Below are 15947 nucleotides of genomic sequence, written 5' to 3' on the forward strand. Positions count from 1 at the left end.
CCTATAAAATACAGCCTGTGGCTATATTGGCTCTATACTGTACATATATACGGAGGGAGTCTTGTATAACACAGACAAATATGAGGGAGTATATCTGAACTACACTATTTATTGCCCTGTGCTTTAATTCTGTTGCAGCTTCACCCCCCCCCCCCCATTAGCCAGCAGAAGGTACCCTGCTTTGAGGTGCCCACAGACAGCCTGGACAGAATGATAGACATTCTCTGCGGATATTGATTTAGTACTCGGCCCTGTACTAGTGCATCAACTCTCCAACCAGCCTTGTGGCTTGTACCCCCACAGTAATTAGAATATATCATGGACATGCTGTCAAGTATAATTTGGAGTAAGAACTTTGGCTCATTTAGTGTGTGCATACTGTATATTTGGGGCTTAAGAGAACCCTGGGACTAGGGGGCAGCAATAACACAAGCAATATTTATATATCTGTTTCTGCATCTTACTTGATGGGTTTGAAAACAAAAGCAAAATTCTCTTCCTATAGAAACTACAGCTACATGTCCACCAACCTGCACGAGGCACATAGGGAAGGGGGGGAAGATCTGATCTGGGTGCTCTGATTGGCTCACCATCTGGGGCATGGGTGTGATCTGCTGTAATGGGGAGAATGGAAACAATGGGGAAGATAATAGGAGGCAAAATAAGGGAAGATAATATAACAATTCCCTGGCCCCCCAGGCTGACATGTCCAGCACCCTCTCACCTTTAAAGTGTCCTTTCTGTCCATCTCCCGAGCTGGGCACTGACATCTGAAAATCACTGTCACATGGTCGGCCACTAATTACTTTGTTGTGTGTAACTCGGTCTGAGGGCCCCGCCTGCTCATTTGGGGGTAGAACTTGTGGCTTCTTGGGGCAGTAGCCCAACCCGGTCAGCTCCTCACAGAGAGTATTGAACATCTTTTTATGATGGGGACGGACAAACCTGTGAAATTCTGAGACAGAAAGGAGGGAGATGAGCGGAAACATAAAAAGGCACTCCGTGACTATAGTAGGAAGGTTTCAGCTTTAATGGGGGGATCTTGGGCTCAGCAGGTAGTGTCTCTGTGCTGATGTAATCAATATGTGTCCAGGCACTGACCCCACTGAGCTTCAAATCATCATTTCAAATGCATGGTTTCAGTTTAAATAAACAGCAACCCCCCAGTGCATTCTTTAATGCATGCAACCCCCCCCAATATGGAACACAGCAAGACTCACCTCTGAGTAGAGCATAATGCTCCGGTTGACCTGTTAGCAAGGCAGCAATTTCACACACCATTCCCTCATAGCTGTCGCTTTTCTTGTAGGAAGATAGGGCTGCTGTAAAGCGCTGGAAACTGCTGGAACCCAGAGCCTCCCTCACCCGGCTTAAGTACATAGACACCTGGCTTTGTCCTGCCTGCCCCGCGGGACAGTTACCTGTAGGGGCTGTGGGGAGAGAAAGAACATTACAAGGGGGAACAAGCTGCACCTTCCAACTACTGAGCCAAATTCCCCTCAAGAATGTGCCAGTGCATTATATTTTATATATACTTTATGTGCTTAAAAAATATACCGCTTCGGATTCATTTATTGAAAATTTCTGAAAAAACCCTATTAACCCACCAATCTGTTCCATTTCCAGCTGCCTCCTTTCCCAGGCTATGCAGCAGAGCCAATCGACACTCAGCATGCTTCACTGTAGGATAAGAACAAATCAGCAGCTAGGCTGACCTGCTAGAGAACTGAAACCTGTCTTTGCTTATGTGACTGCAGGTCTGTGATTGGCTATCCCCGCCTACTGTGCTTCAGGCAGGGACAGTTAGGACACGCTCACCCCTCATTTGAAAGATGGATAGGGGTCGTAGCAGATCTATCGGGAGCTCCAATAAAGTGTCAGTTTTAAAAGATATTAATTTTTAGCCAAAAGTAAAATCAGCACCAAACAGTATTCATTACTGCCTACAAATTAAGCTATATGCCTCCTTTAAATAACCCCTATACCTTTGTTTCCACTTATAAAGCACAAAGACATTCAGCAGTACCTTACAACAGAAGAGTGTGTATATATCACGCATACAATACAGAATGTACACAAATATCCTCTAATGTGTCTCCTATTTCAACAAACATCCACTCAGACTTTCCTTATTCTCCCTGGCATCCAATGAAATCATTTTGGCCTAATTGGCCTTAAAATACTAGGCCCTACCAAATCCAGAATGATTTCCCACCACTGATACTTCAGCTCTTGTGACCAATATGGCATAAGCTTTGGGTGCTTCCTGAATAATGTGTTGGGGGGCAGAGGCACAGAGTAATGGACCCCAATGAATCCTACTCATTGTTTTAGATAAAAATCCACAGGTCACTGGAATCCCAAGCAGATGCTTCCGTGTCAAAAGGCTCGGATACGACAAACTTCCCATCATTCAACAATTTCACTGAATCATGATATACTGGCATCTCAGCATCACATTGTTGGGTGATCAACTGCTGATTCACAGCAATTTCCCAAGCTGTATATATTAAAGCAAGTCAGTGCCCTCCTAATATGGTAACAGATGGGAGTTGGCCATAAGTCACTGACTGATACATTTCCAAGCTATGTAGCTCTCTTTAGGATAGTCAGGCAGAAAGATTGCAGCCGACGTTAGCTGTTGACATTAGCTATGTTATTGGGGGATTAAGTGTTGTAGTAGTGGCCAAAACCAGAAAATTTTAAACCATACTTACCGAATTTTTCTTTTCCGGATACGTAACATGGCAGTGGTCACTCATGGGTTAACACCCCGCTGGAATGTAAGAACAGGAAGTATCAAGCAAATAAAACTCCCCCCAACCCCCCCCTCGTCTATATTATACTGTTGGAATTGTAGAACCTTGGGAGGGGTCGTGACCACTGCCATGTTATGTATCAGGAAAGGAAAATTTCGGTAAGTATGGTTTAAAATTTTCTGTTTTCCTGATCCTCACATGGCAGTGGTCACTCATGGGAAATACCAAAGCTTAAATGATCAAGGGAGGGATTATTGCAAAGAAGTATTATTTATTATGTAGCTGAGACAGCCTCCAGTACTCTATGCCGAAATTAGCTTGGGCTGCTGAAAACACATCCATTTTGTAGTGGGATATGAAGGTGTTAACTGAAGACCAAGCGGCTGCTTTGCAAATTTCTTCAGGGGAAACCTGAGTCCTGAATGCCCAAAGACGCCAATAACTCTCTAGTAGAGTGCGCCCTTAAACCCTTCGGACTAGCCATAGCACTTAAGGAGTAAGCCTTGCTGATGCAATCTTTGATCCATTTGGCTAAAATGTTCTTAGAAGCTTTTTTACCCTTTCTGGTTCCTTCTGGAAATACGAAGAGAGCTGTAGTACTTCTGAAACTTTCAGTTCTTGTCAGATAGCATTTGAGACACCTGACAACATCCAGGTTATGCCATAGAAGTTGTTCCTCGTTTTGAGGGTTAGAGAAGAAGGTAGGTAGCACCACCAGTTGATTAATGTGGAAATTTGATACCACTTTAGGCAAGAAATCATCATTCAGTTTTAACACCGCTTTATCGGAAAAAATGGATACGTTTTTCTCAGCCATCGAGAGTGCATGTAGTTCACTGACTCTTTTAGCTGATACAATTGCCAGTAGAAACACATCTTCAGGGTCAGAAAGCGTAGAGGTATTTCTTCAATAGGCTCAAAAGGATCAATGGTTTAATGGTAGCTCCCATGGTGGTACTTTGTCTCTGCAGCTTGGTTTAAGGGGTTTAATGGCTTGGATAAATCTGATCACCAAAGGATGAGAAGCCCATTGTATTGACGTTAGGGCAGATAATGCTATGTGACTTTTTTAGTGTATTGACACTAAGTCCCTTATCAAGTCCTTGTTGAAGGAATTCTACTACCGATTCAGGTTTGGGTTGGAGAAAATTCCCTCCCTGTGTATTGCACCAGTATATAGTAGGTATTGGATTTAGAAGCTTTCCTGGAAGCCAACATTGTGTTTATCACTTTCTCGGAGAGGCCCTTTTCTTTCATGATTTGCCTTTCAACCTCCATGCTGTTAAAGCTAATCTTTCCAGGTTGGGGTGCACCAGAGGACCTTGAGATAACAGGTTGGGGATCAATGGTAGTTTGATCGGGTGATCCAAGGCCATCAGGAATAATTGTGGAAACCACGGTCTCCTCGGCCACCACGGCAAAACAACGATCACATCCACATTGTCCTGACGAATCTTCCGGAGAACCTTTTGAATTACAGGAAATGGAGGGAAAATGAATGCCAGGGGAAATTCCCATTTCTTCGAAAATGCATCGGTGAACAGGGCTTCCTTCTGAGGGAACCTTAAGCAAAACTTCTTTACTTTCGCATTCGTTCTGGTTGCCATGAGATCTATTTGGGGAATTCCCCATATCTCTTAAGTCTCTGGAATATTCTCTGGTTCAGAGACCATTCTCCTGGATAGACTTGACTTCTCCTGAGAAAGTCTGCTTCTGTATTCAGTTTCCCAGGAATGTGAATAGCTGTTAAATTGGTTAGATGTTTCTCTGCCCAGTAGAGAATTTTCAAAGTGAGTGAAGGACTCTGCGTCTCTCCTTGTTTGCTGATGTACTTGACTACTGAGGAATTATCTGAAACTATTTTTACTGGTTTCCCCAGAATCTGTTCTTGGAAAGCTAGAATAGCCTTCCATACTGCCATCAGTTCTTTTTTTGTTGGATGACCAGTTCTTTGCCTGTTGAGTCCAATCAGGTCCGGACTGAGAATTAAAATAGGCCCTGGCATTTCAGGTACACAGAGGCCCAATCAGCCCACACAGAGGCCCAAAGAGCCCCCACCAGCCCACTAAATACTGACTTTCTATGGCACCTTATAGCAGCCCCTCTGTGGGTTCTGGCAAATGCCAGATTGCCAGTCCAGGACTGAGTCCAATTTCCCTGGACAAGAACTCCATCTAGATGGGCCCCCAGCCTGAAGCACTTGCGTCTGTAGTAATCTTTACCCAGGTTGACTCCTTCAAGCTTACTGCTTGATTGAGATTGTGGGGGTTCTCCCACCAGGTTAGGTCTTTCATAGTGTTCATACTTAGTATCACAGTTTGTGACGAATTCTCGACCTTGTTCCATTGTAGTAAAAAGTCTTGTTGATGAATCCTTGTGTGGCTCATGGCCCATTTGACCACATCTATCATGGAAACAAACTTCCCTATCATTTGTTGACACGGTTTTACTGATTTCTTGTTGTTCTTCAGAAAACTCTTTACTGTTTCTGTAATTTACTTTATTTTGTGCCTTGGGAGAGATATGATTTCCTTCTTTGTATTGAAGATGACTCCTAAATAGTTGAGCGTCTGAGTTGGGACTAGTTGAGATTTCTCTAGATTTACTATCCAGCCATGTGTTTGTAGAGTCTTCAGCACAAACTGAGTGTGGACTTGTAATGCTTTTGAACTTTGACTTTTCACGAGAATGTCATCTAAGTACGATTAAATTTAAACTCCTTGTAGTCTTAGGTGAACGATAACTGGTGCTAGTACTTTTGTGAAGGTTCTGGGAGCAGTTGACAGGCCGAATGGTAGGGCTTTGTATTGGAAATGTTGGTCGAGAATGCAGAATCTGAGAAATTTCTGATGTTTTCTTGTTTCTGGTATGTGGAGATAAGCGTCTGTTAAAATGATCATCACCATCCAGTCCCCTTGCTGGACTAGTGCGATGGTTCTGACAGATTCCATCCGGAAAGTTTGGACATTGAGTAATTGGTTTAAGAGCAATAGATCTAGAATAGGTCTGTATTCTCCTGATGTCTTCTCCTTCAGAAAAAATGTTGAATAAATTCCTTTGAATTTTTAGCCTTGTTCCACTCTTTGTATGATCTGTTTTTGTAACAGACTCCTTAAAATCTTTCTTAACTGTGTCTTGATTCTGAGATTCTTTGGAGAACTGGATTTTATGAAGAAATCTTGTTTTGGCTGATGTTTGAATTCCAGAGAGTATCCTTCTGCGATAATGGTTTTTACCCATTCGTCTGATGTAGTGGTGGCCCAAACATCTTGGAACTTAGTCAACCTTCCTCCTACTGACGATGGTTGGGCCTTACCCTGGTTTCCTTGCTTCCTCCAAGAGGATTGATTGTAGAATCTTTTGCCCGGTCTATAGGATCTGGCTTCCTGAAAAGGCTGTTTATCCCTGTGAGTCCTGAAGTTTATCCCTGTGAGCTCATTCCTTCCCCAAGAGAGAAGAGGGAAGAGAAACTTCAGGACTCACAGGGATAAACAGCCTTTTCAGGAAGCCAGATCCTATAGACCGGGCAAAAGCTGAAGCTTTAGATATGATGTCATCAAGTTTTGATCCGAATAGTAATTGGCCGTCAAAACTTTACATAAGTTGTGTTTAGATGGATTGTCCGCTTGCCAATACTTAAGCCAAAGAGACCTTCTAGCTGCTACTGCTAATCCCATACTTTTGGCTGACCATCTGATGACATCCAACGATGCTTCTGCTATGTATTCAGTAGCCAATTTGACTACTTGTAGATCATCCAGAATTTGCTCTCAGATTATTCTGTTGTTTAAGGACTCTTCCAGGTTGAGTAACCAACGTTTTGTGGCCCTTGCTACCGAGGTAATAGCCACTGCTGGTTTGCATATTGATCCTGCAACTGTATAAGCCTTCTTTAAAGTGTTGTGTCTTCTCTCCATAACATCTCTTAGGGAGATGCCCTCATCCACCGGAAGGTTTTACGTGCCACCCTTGTGATGGCTGCATCCACTTTAGGGGGTTCTTCCCAATCCTTTATCTCTTCCTTATCAAACGGATACATCTTGCTCATCTTTTTGGTGACAAAGACCTTTTGGTCTGGCTGGTCCCATTGTGTCTTGATTTCTTCTTTAATCACCCTGTGTATTGGTAAGAGATGATTTTTCTTCTCGAATTTTCTTCTTCTTCTTGAATATTTTGTCATGTCTGGTAGAGGTGTCATCTTCCGAGTCTAAGTCTTGAATTTTCCTAAGAGCCAAAATAAGAGGTTCAACTTTTTCCAAGTCGAAGTTAGAATCGTTGTCTTTATCTGAATTCACATCAGTTTGGCTATCCTCAGATGAGTATTCTCCAGACTCTTCGGAATCAGTTAAAGAGATGGGTGGTTTAGCGGTTTTAGCCGGAACACTGAATGACATGGTTTTAACTGATTTTTCTGTGCCTTTGGAAATAGCTGAAGCCATAGAATCCACAAAAAACGTCTGCATCCAATTCATGAAATGGGAGATTTGGTCTGATGTGCTGGGGCCAGCTACATTTGTTAAGCAATCTTGGCAGAGTCTTTTATTTTCCAGGGCATAATTGTCACAAGCTTCACATTGCCTTCTGGAGATTTTCCTTCTGTGTTCCTCCAGATCATCGTTGTCCCTAGGGTCCCTATTAAAAATAAGGACACATTAAGCCTCCAAAACCAAAAAAAAAAAAAAAAAATATGTATATGCATGTATATATATATATATATATATATATATATATATATATATATATATATATATATATATATATATATATATATATATATATATATATATATATATATATATATATATATATAGACATATATGTGAACCCAAAAACACAGGCTTGTGCCAACCCACCACCCCCTGTGAGCAGAATGTGACCTTCTGTGAGAACTCATAGCTGCAAGAACAAGCAAGCATAATAGCAAGGCAATGATTCCAGTTTGTGACTGATATTAGGCAGATAGGGTATTCACCAGTTGTTTCTGTTACTTACTGCGAGGCTAGTCAGTGGTAACGGCGGGCAGAACATCGCAGGAACGCCAGGAGCGACCTTAACCTTTTGCGCAGACTTTTAAATGATCTCTGCATTCAAAAACCCGAACTTCCGGTTTCAGGTCATGCGTTCCAGGCTGAACCGCACCGCCATTTTGATTCACCGATGAAAGCCGATACACGCTTACCTTAGTAGTTCCCTGGTCCCACCAAAGCATGCCTCAAGAGGACTTAATGCCTAGGGTTGTGAAAGACAATCCCCATTTGCCCAGGTCACTAAGGGGCTCCTGGGAACGGTTGGCAATCAGCGAGGACTTCAGCAGCAGGAGGCAGGCTGCTGGCACACAACATAGATTCTCCTTACATCAACAGAATAAAAAAAGACGAGGTGGGAGTCTTGGGGGGGGGGGAAGTTTTATTTGCTTGATACTTCCTGTCCTCACATTGCAGCGGGGTGTTAACCCATGAGTGACCACTGCCATATGAGGATCAGGAAAAACACATTCAGTAGTGCGAAATCTATAGCAGCTGTTCTGGATATTAAACTGCCTTGCACCCTTTTAAAGCTAGATTCAAACACTTGGGTGATAGTATGGACCAAGTGTGTCTATGCAAAGGGCCAGAAATTTCCTCCTCGCGTTGACCGGAGTTCAACTTTTCTTTCGGCATCCCAGCAAGACCCACCTTTTATTGAGTCAGTACTCAGGTGTCCTCCCCCATGGTTGAGATGTTGAGCGGATCCCTCTGAGAAGGTGACTTTGGACTCTGACACTGCAGCTGCACACTGAGCTGAAGACAGAGTAAAGGAGTGAGAGCTGGCTAGAAAGACGGCAAAAAATTGTAACTGGAATAGATGGAGAGGTAAACTAGGCAAAATCTATTGGCTACATTAGCTGACAGGCCTATAGTTGGATTCATTCCAGAAAAGTGCAAAAAACGGAGCACAGAGGAAGCCAATGTAAAAATGACGCTTGAGGCTTCTTGTGAAGTGGCGGGGAGCCACGAAATGAGTCAAGCAGGCAGCCAGGACTTGTGTAATGCTGCTGTATTTGGAGTTTTTAATGCTTACATTACATTGGCTTCCTCGGTGCTCTGTTTTTTGCACTTTTCTGGAATGAATTTGCCATATTGGATGGCAGTGAGACTATAGTATATTGTGCAGGACTATAGTTGGACGGCCTTGTTCTCTCTCAGTTGGTAAAACGTTAGCAGAAGCACACAATGACGAGATCCACTTACTATAAACATAGTGCAGTATATCATGTATCATGTACACAAGTACCAGCAAACTGTGTGTTAGATTTATCCTTAGCTGAATATAACCTCTCTGTGTGCGAAGGGTATGAGGGTGCCCAATTTGATGAGGGGATACTTTGCACTAGGGATGCACCGAATCCAGGATTCGGTTAGGGATCTGGCCTAATCCTTGTGCCTGGCTGAAGAAAATCCTAATTTGCATATGTAAATTAGGGGCAGGAAGGGAAATCATGTGACTTTTCATCACAAAACAAGGTAAAAAATCCCCCCCCTCACTTTTTCCTTTCCCACCTCTAATTTGCATATGCAAATTAGGATTCGGAACAGTATGTGGCCAAATCCCAAATAATTGATTCGGTGCATACCTACTTTGCACACTTGCACAGGTGCCTGCGTTTAGGAAAAGCTCACCCTTCTCTCTCTCAGCCCGTGGGACACTGTGCTCAGGTTTATATCCACAGCCCTTCCCAGTCAAGTCTTTACAGGCAGATTCAAACTCATGCTTGTGGTGAGGTCGGATAAACTGATAGAAACCTAAAGAATAAATATGTACAGTTAAGTACAGGGGGTAATTGTGACATGGGATAGTTTTGGGGTACATAGGGGTAATGAGGCACCTCGTAGAAGGTTGTACTTGGCAGTGTCCTGGCAGAACAGAGAGCGCAGGTGAGTTATCAGTTGCTGCAGGTCATTGTTCTTCTTGTAATCCGCCATGGCTGCCATGAAAATACTGTAGTTTTCCTGACTCAGGGACTGTTTCACTGATGCCAAGAACAAGGACGCACTGGTCATTTTCTGGTCCGATGGACAAGTCTCTTCTGGGGCCTGAGAATAGGATACAACAACATTGTGATTGTTTTGCTGTGAGGAAAACACAGGTTTTCCCAGCTTGCCCACTTTGTATTTTTAGAACTTTAACGCGAAAAAGTACTGTTGCCTTCACTGCTAAGACTGCCTTTTGCTTCAGAAACACAAATATAGCTATATAGTAGTAAAATAAGCCGTTATGTAGCCGTGGGGGTCAACCATTCAAAGGAGAAAAGGCTCAGGATACATACCATTATATTCTAGAGTTTACCTGTTATCTGCCATTTAACCTGTGCCATTTAGCCCAAGTTCAAATGGCTCCATTACTACACTGCAGCTTGTTATATAAACAATAATAGCTTGTTTCTGAAGCAAACAGATCAGATTGGCCAGAACAGGGCAACAGTCCATTATATTATATATTTTAATTAGTGTGAAACACTAATTAATGTAAGTATTCTTTTAAGAAGTGACGAGAGGGGGTATGAGAGAGGATAAGGGGGGCTTTGCATGGGGCCTGTAAGAATGGACAACTGTGTTCTGTCAGGGGTCCACTAACAGAGCAATGGGTTGGAGTCACTACGGAGGGGGGGGGGAATAGGTAAATGACTGGACAGGAGACATACCTGGTTCTGAACAATCTTTATCTTACGCTTCCCACCTCTCTGTTCGTCAGCCAGGCGCTTGTCGTACTGTAGGGAGAGAGTTGAAAGCCGGGAGACCTACAGCACAAAAGGGAGTCAGATCAAGAGATTGAACTTTAGAATCAGTGCATCACCCAATAACTCCAAACCCAGTGTCACCTTCTCCTCTCCAGCCTTATCCTCCTGCACCCTCTTCTCACTGTGCTCTAGTGCATCCAACAGTCCTGCTGGGCGATGACTACTTAACGGCATCTCCTGCTTGTACGCCTCACACACTGAGCCTGGGACCATCTCACTGCTGCATTCTGGGAAAACAGCAGCCCACTGTCCATATTACACACATACACCATACACTGCCATACACAAACAACACCACTCACCATCTCTCTTCCTCTTCAAGCTGGGCACATGCGAGTCCAGGTTCTTGGCTTTCCTCAGGGCCTCCCGGGTGCTTGATTGCGCCATTGGCCTTGGAGACTGGTAGTCGGAGCCAATCAGAGGTACTGGTCCTGCTTTCTGATCATTTTTTGGGGTAGGGGTTGGCATCTACCAAGTGCAGATTTCAATTCCAGATTATGGAAATATGAAACCTTCCATTATAAAAATATATATACAGCAAAATTTTAAATCATTAGGTAGGGGTGAAATGAAGTTGTGACCACAAAATCCATACAGACAAAGTCCTCTGCATTCAACCCTAATAATGGACATAATAAATTTGGGACAGAGACATTTTACATAACGAAGAAAAAAAAAACCACCACCACCACCAGGGCACGATCCATTGTGTGGCGCTCAATTTCTCCTCCCTGGCTATCTCCTATAGAAGGCAGGGAGAACTAATCGAGCGCCGCACGATGGATTGTCGCCCTGTTGCCTTTTCAGAAGAGGAGCGCAATCGGAGTATCAGTAAGTTCTTTCTTAATAAAGACTTTGCAAATTTAAAATGTAAAGTTTGCGAATTTATAGCTACAATCAGGTGATTCCGCCATTGGCCAATAAAATGGCAACCATTTGGGAGTTTTAACCTTAAAAGCAGCAAGTTGCAGGTAAAACTTGAGTAAAGTAAAATGTATAAAGAAGCAGTAGAATTCTTTTATGCATCAGGTGAAAGTGAGTGTAAGACCGGGGTGACTTTGACCTAGTTGACAAGCTTAAATATATTGCATTATATGGACAAAGAATCCCTGTTTTGTTGAAAGGGTAAGACATTTTGTCTTTGTAGATAGATCATCCCCACCCACCATTGACAGGATTCACTTACAAGCTTTAGTGCCACTCGGAAAAACTGGGAAACGTCGCGTATAATGTGGCCGAAATTGTCGTATATCCGTACATATGGGCGAACCCAAGAGGGAAGCTGTGCCCGGGCATCACTTTGACTGAACCTGCAAATATGAGAAAAATGATTTACCTTCTGGTTTGGGCAAAATAACCTAAGCTCTCATTTATTTGGAATCAACATTCCAGGTACTTATGTACTGCATTTGAAACAGGCTGGGGGGAAGGGCGCAACATTTATTTCAAAACCTGGTATTAATCAGATTGGGAACCCATAAGCTTGCATCCTATATAAGACCCCAGAGCAGTTTGTCCCTAGAATTTATTGGATACCCCAGTTTGGGCTACCTTCACATGGGCCAGGTGAGAATGCTATCAGAGACTAGTGGAGGGGACTTCGACCAGAAGCAACAGCCCAGATTGTCCATAGCTGATAGGAGTGCGGCTTCGGGGAGATTGGGGTAATGGCCTATCTTCACAATTTTTTTTCAATTGGGGCCCTATTCTACTTAGCTGAAAGGGCATAAACCATGTGAGCAGTGGGAAAATAGCCCTGACAAGTTATATGGTGTCCCATAATTTTTGATGGCAGCCCTGAATCTTTATGCATTATAGGGGGAAGTTGGTGTGGGTTATTTGGGAGCTGGTTGGTATTCTTTGGGGTAAGGACAAGAACCAGGGAAACATGAGATATCCTATGAAGTAAGGAAAGGAATCAGGGAAATGTGAGCAGGATCAGACTGGGGGGCCAGGGGCAAACGGGTTTTTTCCAGGTGTCCCATCGGCCCAGTCTGACCCTGAATGTGAGATATCCCCCGGGATGAGGAAAGGAATCAAGAAATTATTCCATAGGGTAAAATACTTTCATATGCAATTTAAGATGGAAATACACATGGCTAGTGGGGGTGATACTTTATATACATAGGTTATCTTTAGCCAGAACAAAAGTGATTTTACATGACCCCCCCCCCCCATTTAATTCTTTAGGTACCTATGATCACAGAGAAAAATAGCGCCGTAATCATTCCTGTGCCGGATCACTCTGCCAATAGCTTGATTAACAGCTCGAGAGGCCTGCTGCCGATACCACTCCTGACCAGATAAGTACTGCAAGGGGAAAATGGAGACAGGGCATGAGAGCGCTAGAGAGAGATAGAGAGACTGTCAGATGTCCAATCACACAGTACTGGTTCTATCATAAGCACGGACAGTTCCATTGCTTACCAGTCCAGCAGATCCCTGAGAGCGCCTCATCTCATCAAGGAACTGCATCTTGAGAATCACGCGTGGATCCATGCGCGGTGGGAAGGGGAGCCCAGTAATTATGACACCCCGTCCATTATAGTCAGCAAAATCTAACCCTTCACTGGCCTTGCAGAAAGATACAAAAAGTCAAATTCACACTGTACAAATCAAATACCTGTTTGATTCCCATTACTCACCTTGCCCCGGCACACTGCCAGGAAACTGGCCCCGCTGCCATTTGCACTTTGGATCTTATCATAATAAGCATCGATGACCTGCACGATATAAAGTCAGAATGAGCACAGATACGCAGCTATGCAGCCTATAGGACCCCTTTCACCTATAACCAGAGTGCCACCAAATCAGGGGCTCACAATATACAATATAACATTCGCTACAAAAGCCCTCCCCCCACATTTGCTTAGGTTGCAGACAGGGTTGGCATATTTAAACACCTTGCAGCAGTGAAGTGAAAAGAGCCTGGACTAGGGGTAGGCTACATACGACAGCTGTAAAAACACTCCAAAAATATGTACCCCTCACCTCCGTGAATGAGCCTTTCCCTCGAGGCTCCACAAACATGGGTTTCACATCCTCTATCTTTGCAGAGAGGCCCCGCTCCTACAGGGAGAAAAGGACAGGATCACACAGAGTTTGCTTTAGGAAAGAAATAGCACAAAAGTGCTTTTTCCTTACCTTCCAGAACTCAATGCTCTTGTCCAAAACAGGATAGGATGGAAAGAAAACCAGGAGCCCATGAGGAACAACACGAGCAATATTACCTGGAAACAAAAAGGTGAGATGGAGGTTAAGCATAGGCAGGGCTGCTGTTAGAAATCACAGGGCCCCGTACAATAATTTTTGGGGCCCCCAAGCCCCAGCTCAGATCCTGCCCACTCCACATTACAGTTAAAAGACCACACAGACATCAGCGCTAAGGTAACCCCCGACACAAGTTATAAAAAGCTATTGGGACCAGGGCCCCCCTCTAACTTAAAAAAAAGCATTGGTGGCAGGGCCCCCCTTACAAGTAAAAAAAAAAATTGGGGTCCCAAAGAATATTTTTTTAAAAAACATTGGTGGAAGGGGCCTATAGATTATAAAAATAACACATTGGTGTTCAGAGGAATTGAACTTGTGGCTTCAGGACTTCAACTTCGCCTCCTTTCGTGACTTTTCACCGCTTCAGAACTTCAATTTCGGCTGTTTTCGTGACTTAGGGTCTTTTTGCCGCTTCAGCACTTCAATATCGTCTGTTTCCGCGACTTCAGGTCTTTTCACCGCTTCAGAACTTAAATTTCGGCTGTTTTTGTGACTTCGGTTCTTTTCGCCACTTCAAGACTTCAATTTCGGGTGTTTTATTGACTTTGGGTCCTTTCACCGATTCAGAACTTTCGGCACTGCCGCATTTCAGCTGTTCGGGACATCGGAAGGAGGCTGCACGGCTTCGGCGCTGTCAAGGGGGGCCCGGCTTTTTAGAAAAGTTCAGCACTGCTAGGCCCCCTTTCAGGCCCGGTACATTTGTACCCCCTGTGCCCCCCTGATGGCGGCCCTGAGCATAGGACCATCATCTTAAAACAGATTAAGTGCAAAACAGTGGGGGGACAGACAGAGCCACAATGCCATAAAGGCTGTTGTAAGCTGCCGCAGGTGCTTTCTGTTGGGTCTGTGACAAACTAAAATTGTCAGGGCCTGTTATAAATGTTAGCTCAGCAGGGTGAGAACAGTAACATCAAAAAATCAAAGTATTTTAAAGTAATACAAATGCAGTGTTGCCCTGCACTGGTAAAACTGGTGTGTTTGCTTCAGAAACACTACTATTGTTTATATAAAAAAACTTCTGTGTAGCAATTGGGACAGCCATTCAAAGGAGAAAAGGCTCAGGTTACACAGCAAATAGCAGATAAGCTCTGTAGAACTTAATGGAGTTATCTGTTATCCACTATTTAACCTGTGCCATATAGACTTTTTTCAATTTCCTCCATTGCCACACAAGCAGCTTGTTTATATGAACTATAGTAGTAATTCTGAAGCAAACAGATCAGTTCTACCAGTGCAGGGCAACACTACAGGATATATAATTTTTTTAAATTTGCGGTTTTAATGTGTATCAAAATTGCTCAAAGTGCAAACGTAACAGTAGTTTACGTATTGAAAGGCACAAAATCTAGATAAAATATATATATATATATATATATATATAGATGGTGCATAAAGAAATTTGATCTGATTTGTAACGAAACTTGTCAGACCTCGGTATCAGCTTAGGTGCTAGAGTCCAGTATGCATTAAAGTACTTTTCCTAGTACATGATATTTTCAATACTTTAAAACACTTTCATTTTTTGGTGTTACTGTTACTTTAAGCGCAGGACACAGACGAAAGCCTGCTTATGTGAAGAGATAGCACTGTGGGCAAGACACGGAGGAAAAGGAATGTTTTAGTTTCTCAGAGCCATGGTTGTTTTTAGGACTTTACTAGGAAATAAGCTGCAGGTTTGTTATATACCTACCAATAGTTTTTCCCAAGGAGGATAAGTATTCCTCAGTGAACCTGCAGGGAACAGACAAAATTAAGAGACATGAGGCTGTAGGTACGAGAACCAATGTCCCACTTGCTGTCCATCTTTCTATTCCCTGATTTGGTGCACATGAAATCACCAGCAATGCTCAGTAATAAGGAGCTAGACCCACTACAAACCAGAGTTGTGCCACCAATAACTTCACAGACGCTTGAGTGGGTTTGGAGGCTCAAATACTTTAATGTGTTTGCAAGAATATCCCAAAATAAATGAGGGGAGGTTGAAGAAGCACCAATACCAGAATATTAACTGCCTGTAACTGCAGATATACTTGTTTTCACATTGGCACAATAAGCAGCCTCACAGCTTTCAGACTCCGCATACCCATGTCTATGGCTAAAAAGTACTGTACATGCGCCCAGCACCCACCAAATACCTCTGC

The 15947-nt window shown here is 43.3% G+C and overlaps 2 protein-coding genes across 10 annotated transcripts in view; both read right to left on the minus strand.

The window, feature by feature from the left end:
- The window catches only part of LOC108701997 (traf2 and NCK-interacting protein kinase), a 1005599-nt gene that overhangs the window by 328704 nt on the left and 660948 nt on the right, over positions 1-15947 (minus strand). The gene's annotated exons all lie outside the window — the stretch shown is intronic.
- Positions 1-15947, minus strand: part of rtel1.L (regulator of telomere elongation helicase 1 L homeolog) — a 40025-nt gene that overhangs the window by 10148 nt on the left and 13930 nt on the right. For 5 of the 9 annotated variants that reach the window (XR_005964250.1, XM_018235014.2, XM_018235018.2 and 2 more), the window contains 16 exons: positions 15497-15537; positions 13681-13766; positions 13528-13605; positions 13182-13259; positions 12964-13110; positions 12731-12846; positions 11723-11846; positions 10839-11004; positions 10618-10763; positions 10441-10536; positions 9625-9832; positions 9419-9541; positions 8435-8539; positions 1221-1430; positions 725-955; positions 531-614 (listed from right to left, as the gene is read on the minus strand). Coding sequence is in view for 8 of the 9 variants with exons in the window: in XM_018235014.2 (XP_018090503.1) it covers positions 531-614; positions 725-955; positions 1221-1430; positions 8435-8539; positions 9419-9541; positions 9625-9832; positions 10441-10536; positions 10618-10763; positions 10839-11004; positions 11723-11846; positions 12731-12846; positions 12964-13110; positions 13182-13259; positions 13528-13605; positions 13681-13766; positions 15497-15537 (2039 nt within the window). In the remaining variant the exon portion in view is untranslated. The remainder of the gene's footprint in view (positions 1-530; positions 615-724; positions 956-1220; positions 1431-8434; positions 8540-9418; positions 9542-9624; positions 9833-10440; positions 10537-10617; positions 10764-10838; positions 11005-11722; positions 11847-12730; positions 12847-12963; positions 13111-13181; positions 13260-13527; positions 13606-13680; positions 13767-15496; positions 15538-15947) is intronic. The other 4 variants (XM_018235015.2, XM_041577443.1, XM_018235016.2 and 1 more) reach the window with 2 other exon arrangements.

This window comes from Xenopus laevis, chromosome 9_10L (genome assembly GCF_017654675.1).
Source record: "Xenopus laevis strain J_2021 chromosome 9_10L, Xenopus_laevis_v10.1, whole genome shotgun sequence".
NCBI classification, from domain to species: Eukaryota; Metazoa; Chordata; class Amphibia; order Anura; family Pipidae; genus Xenopus; species Xenopus laevis.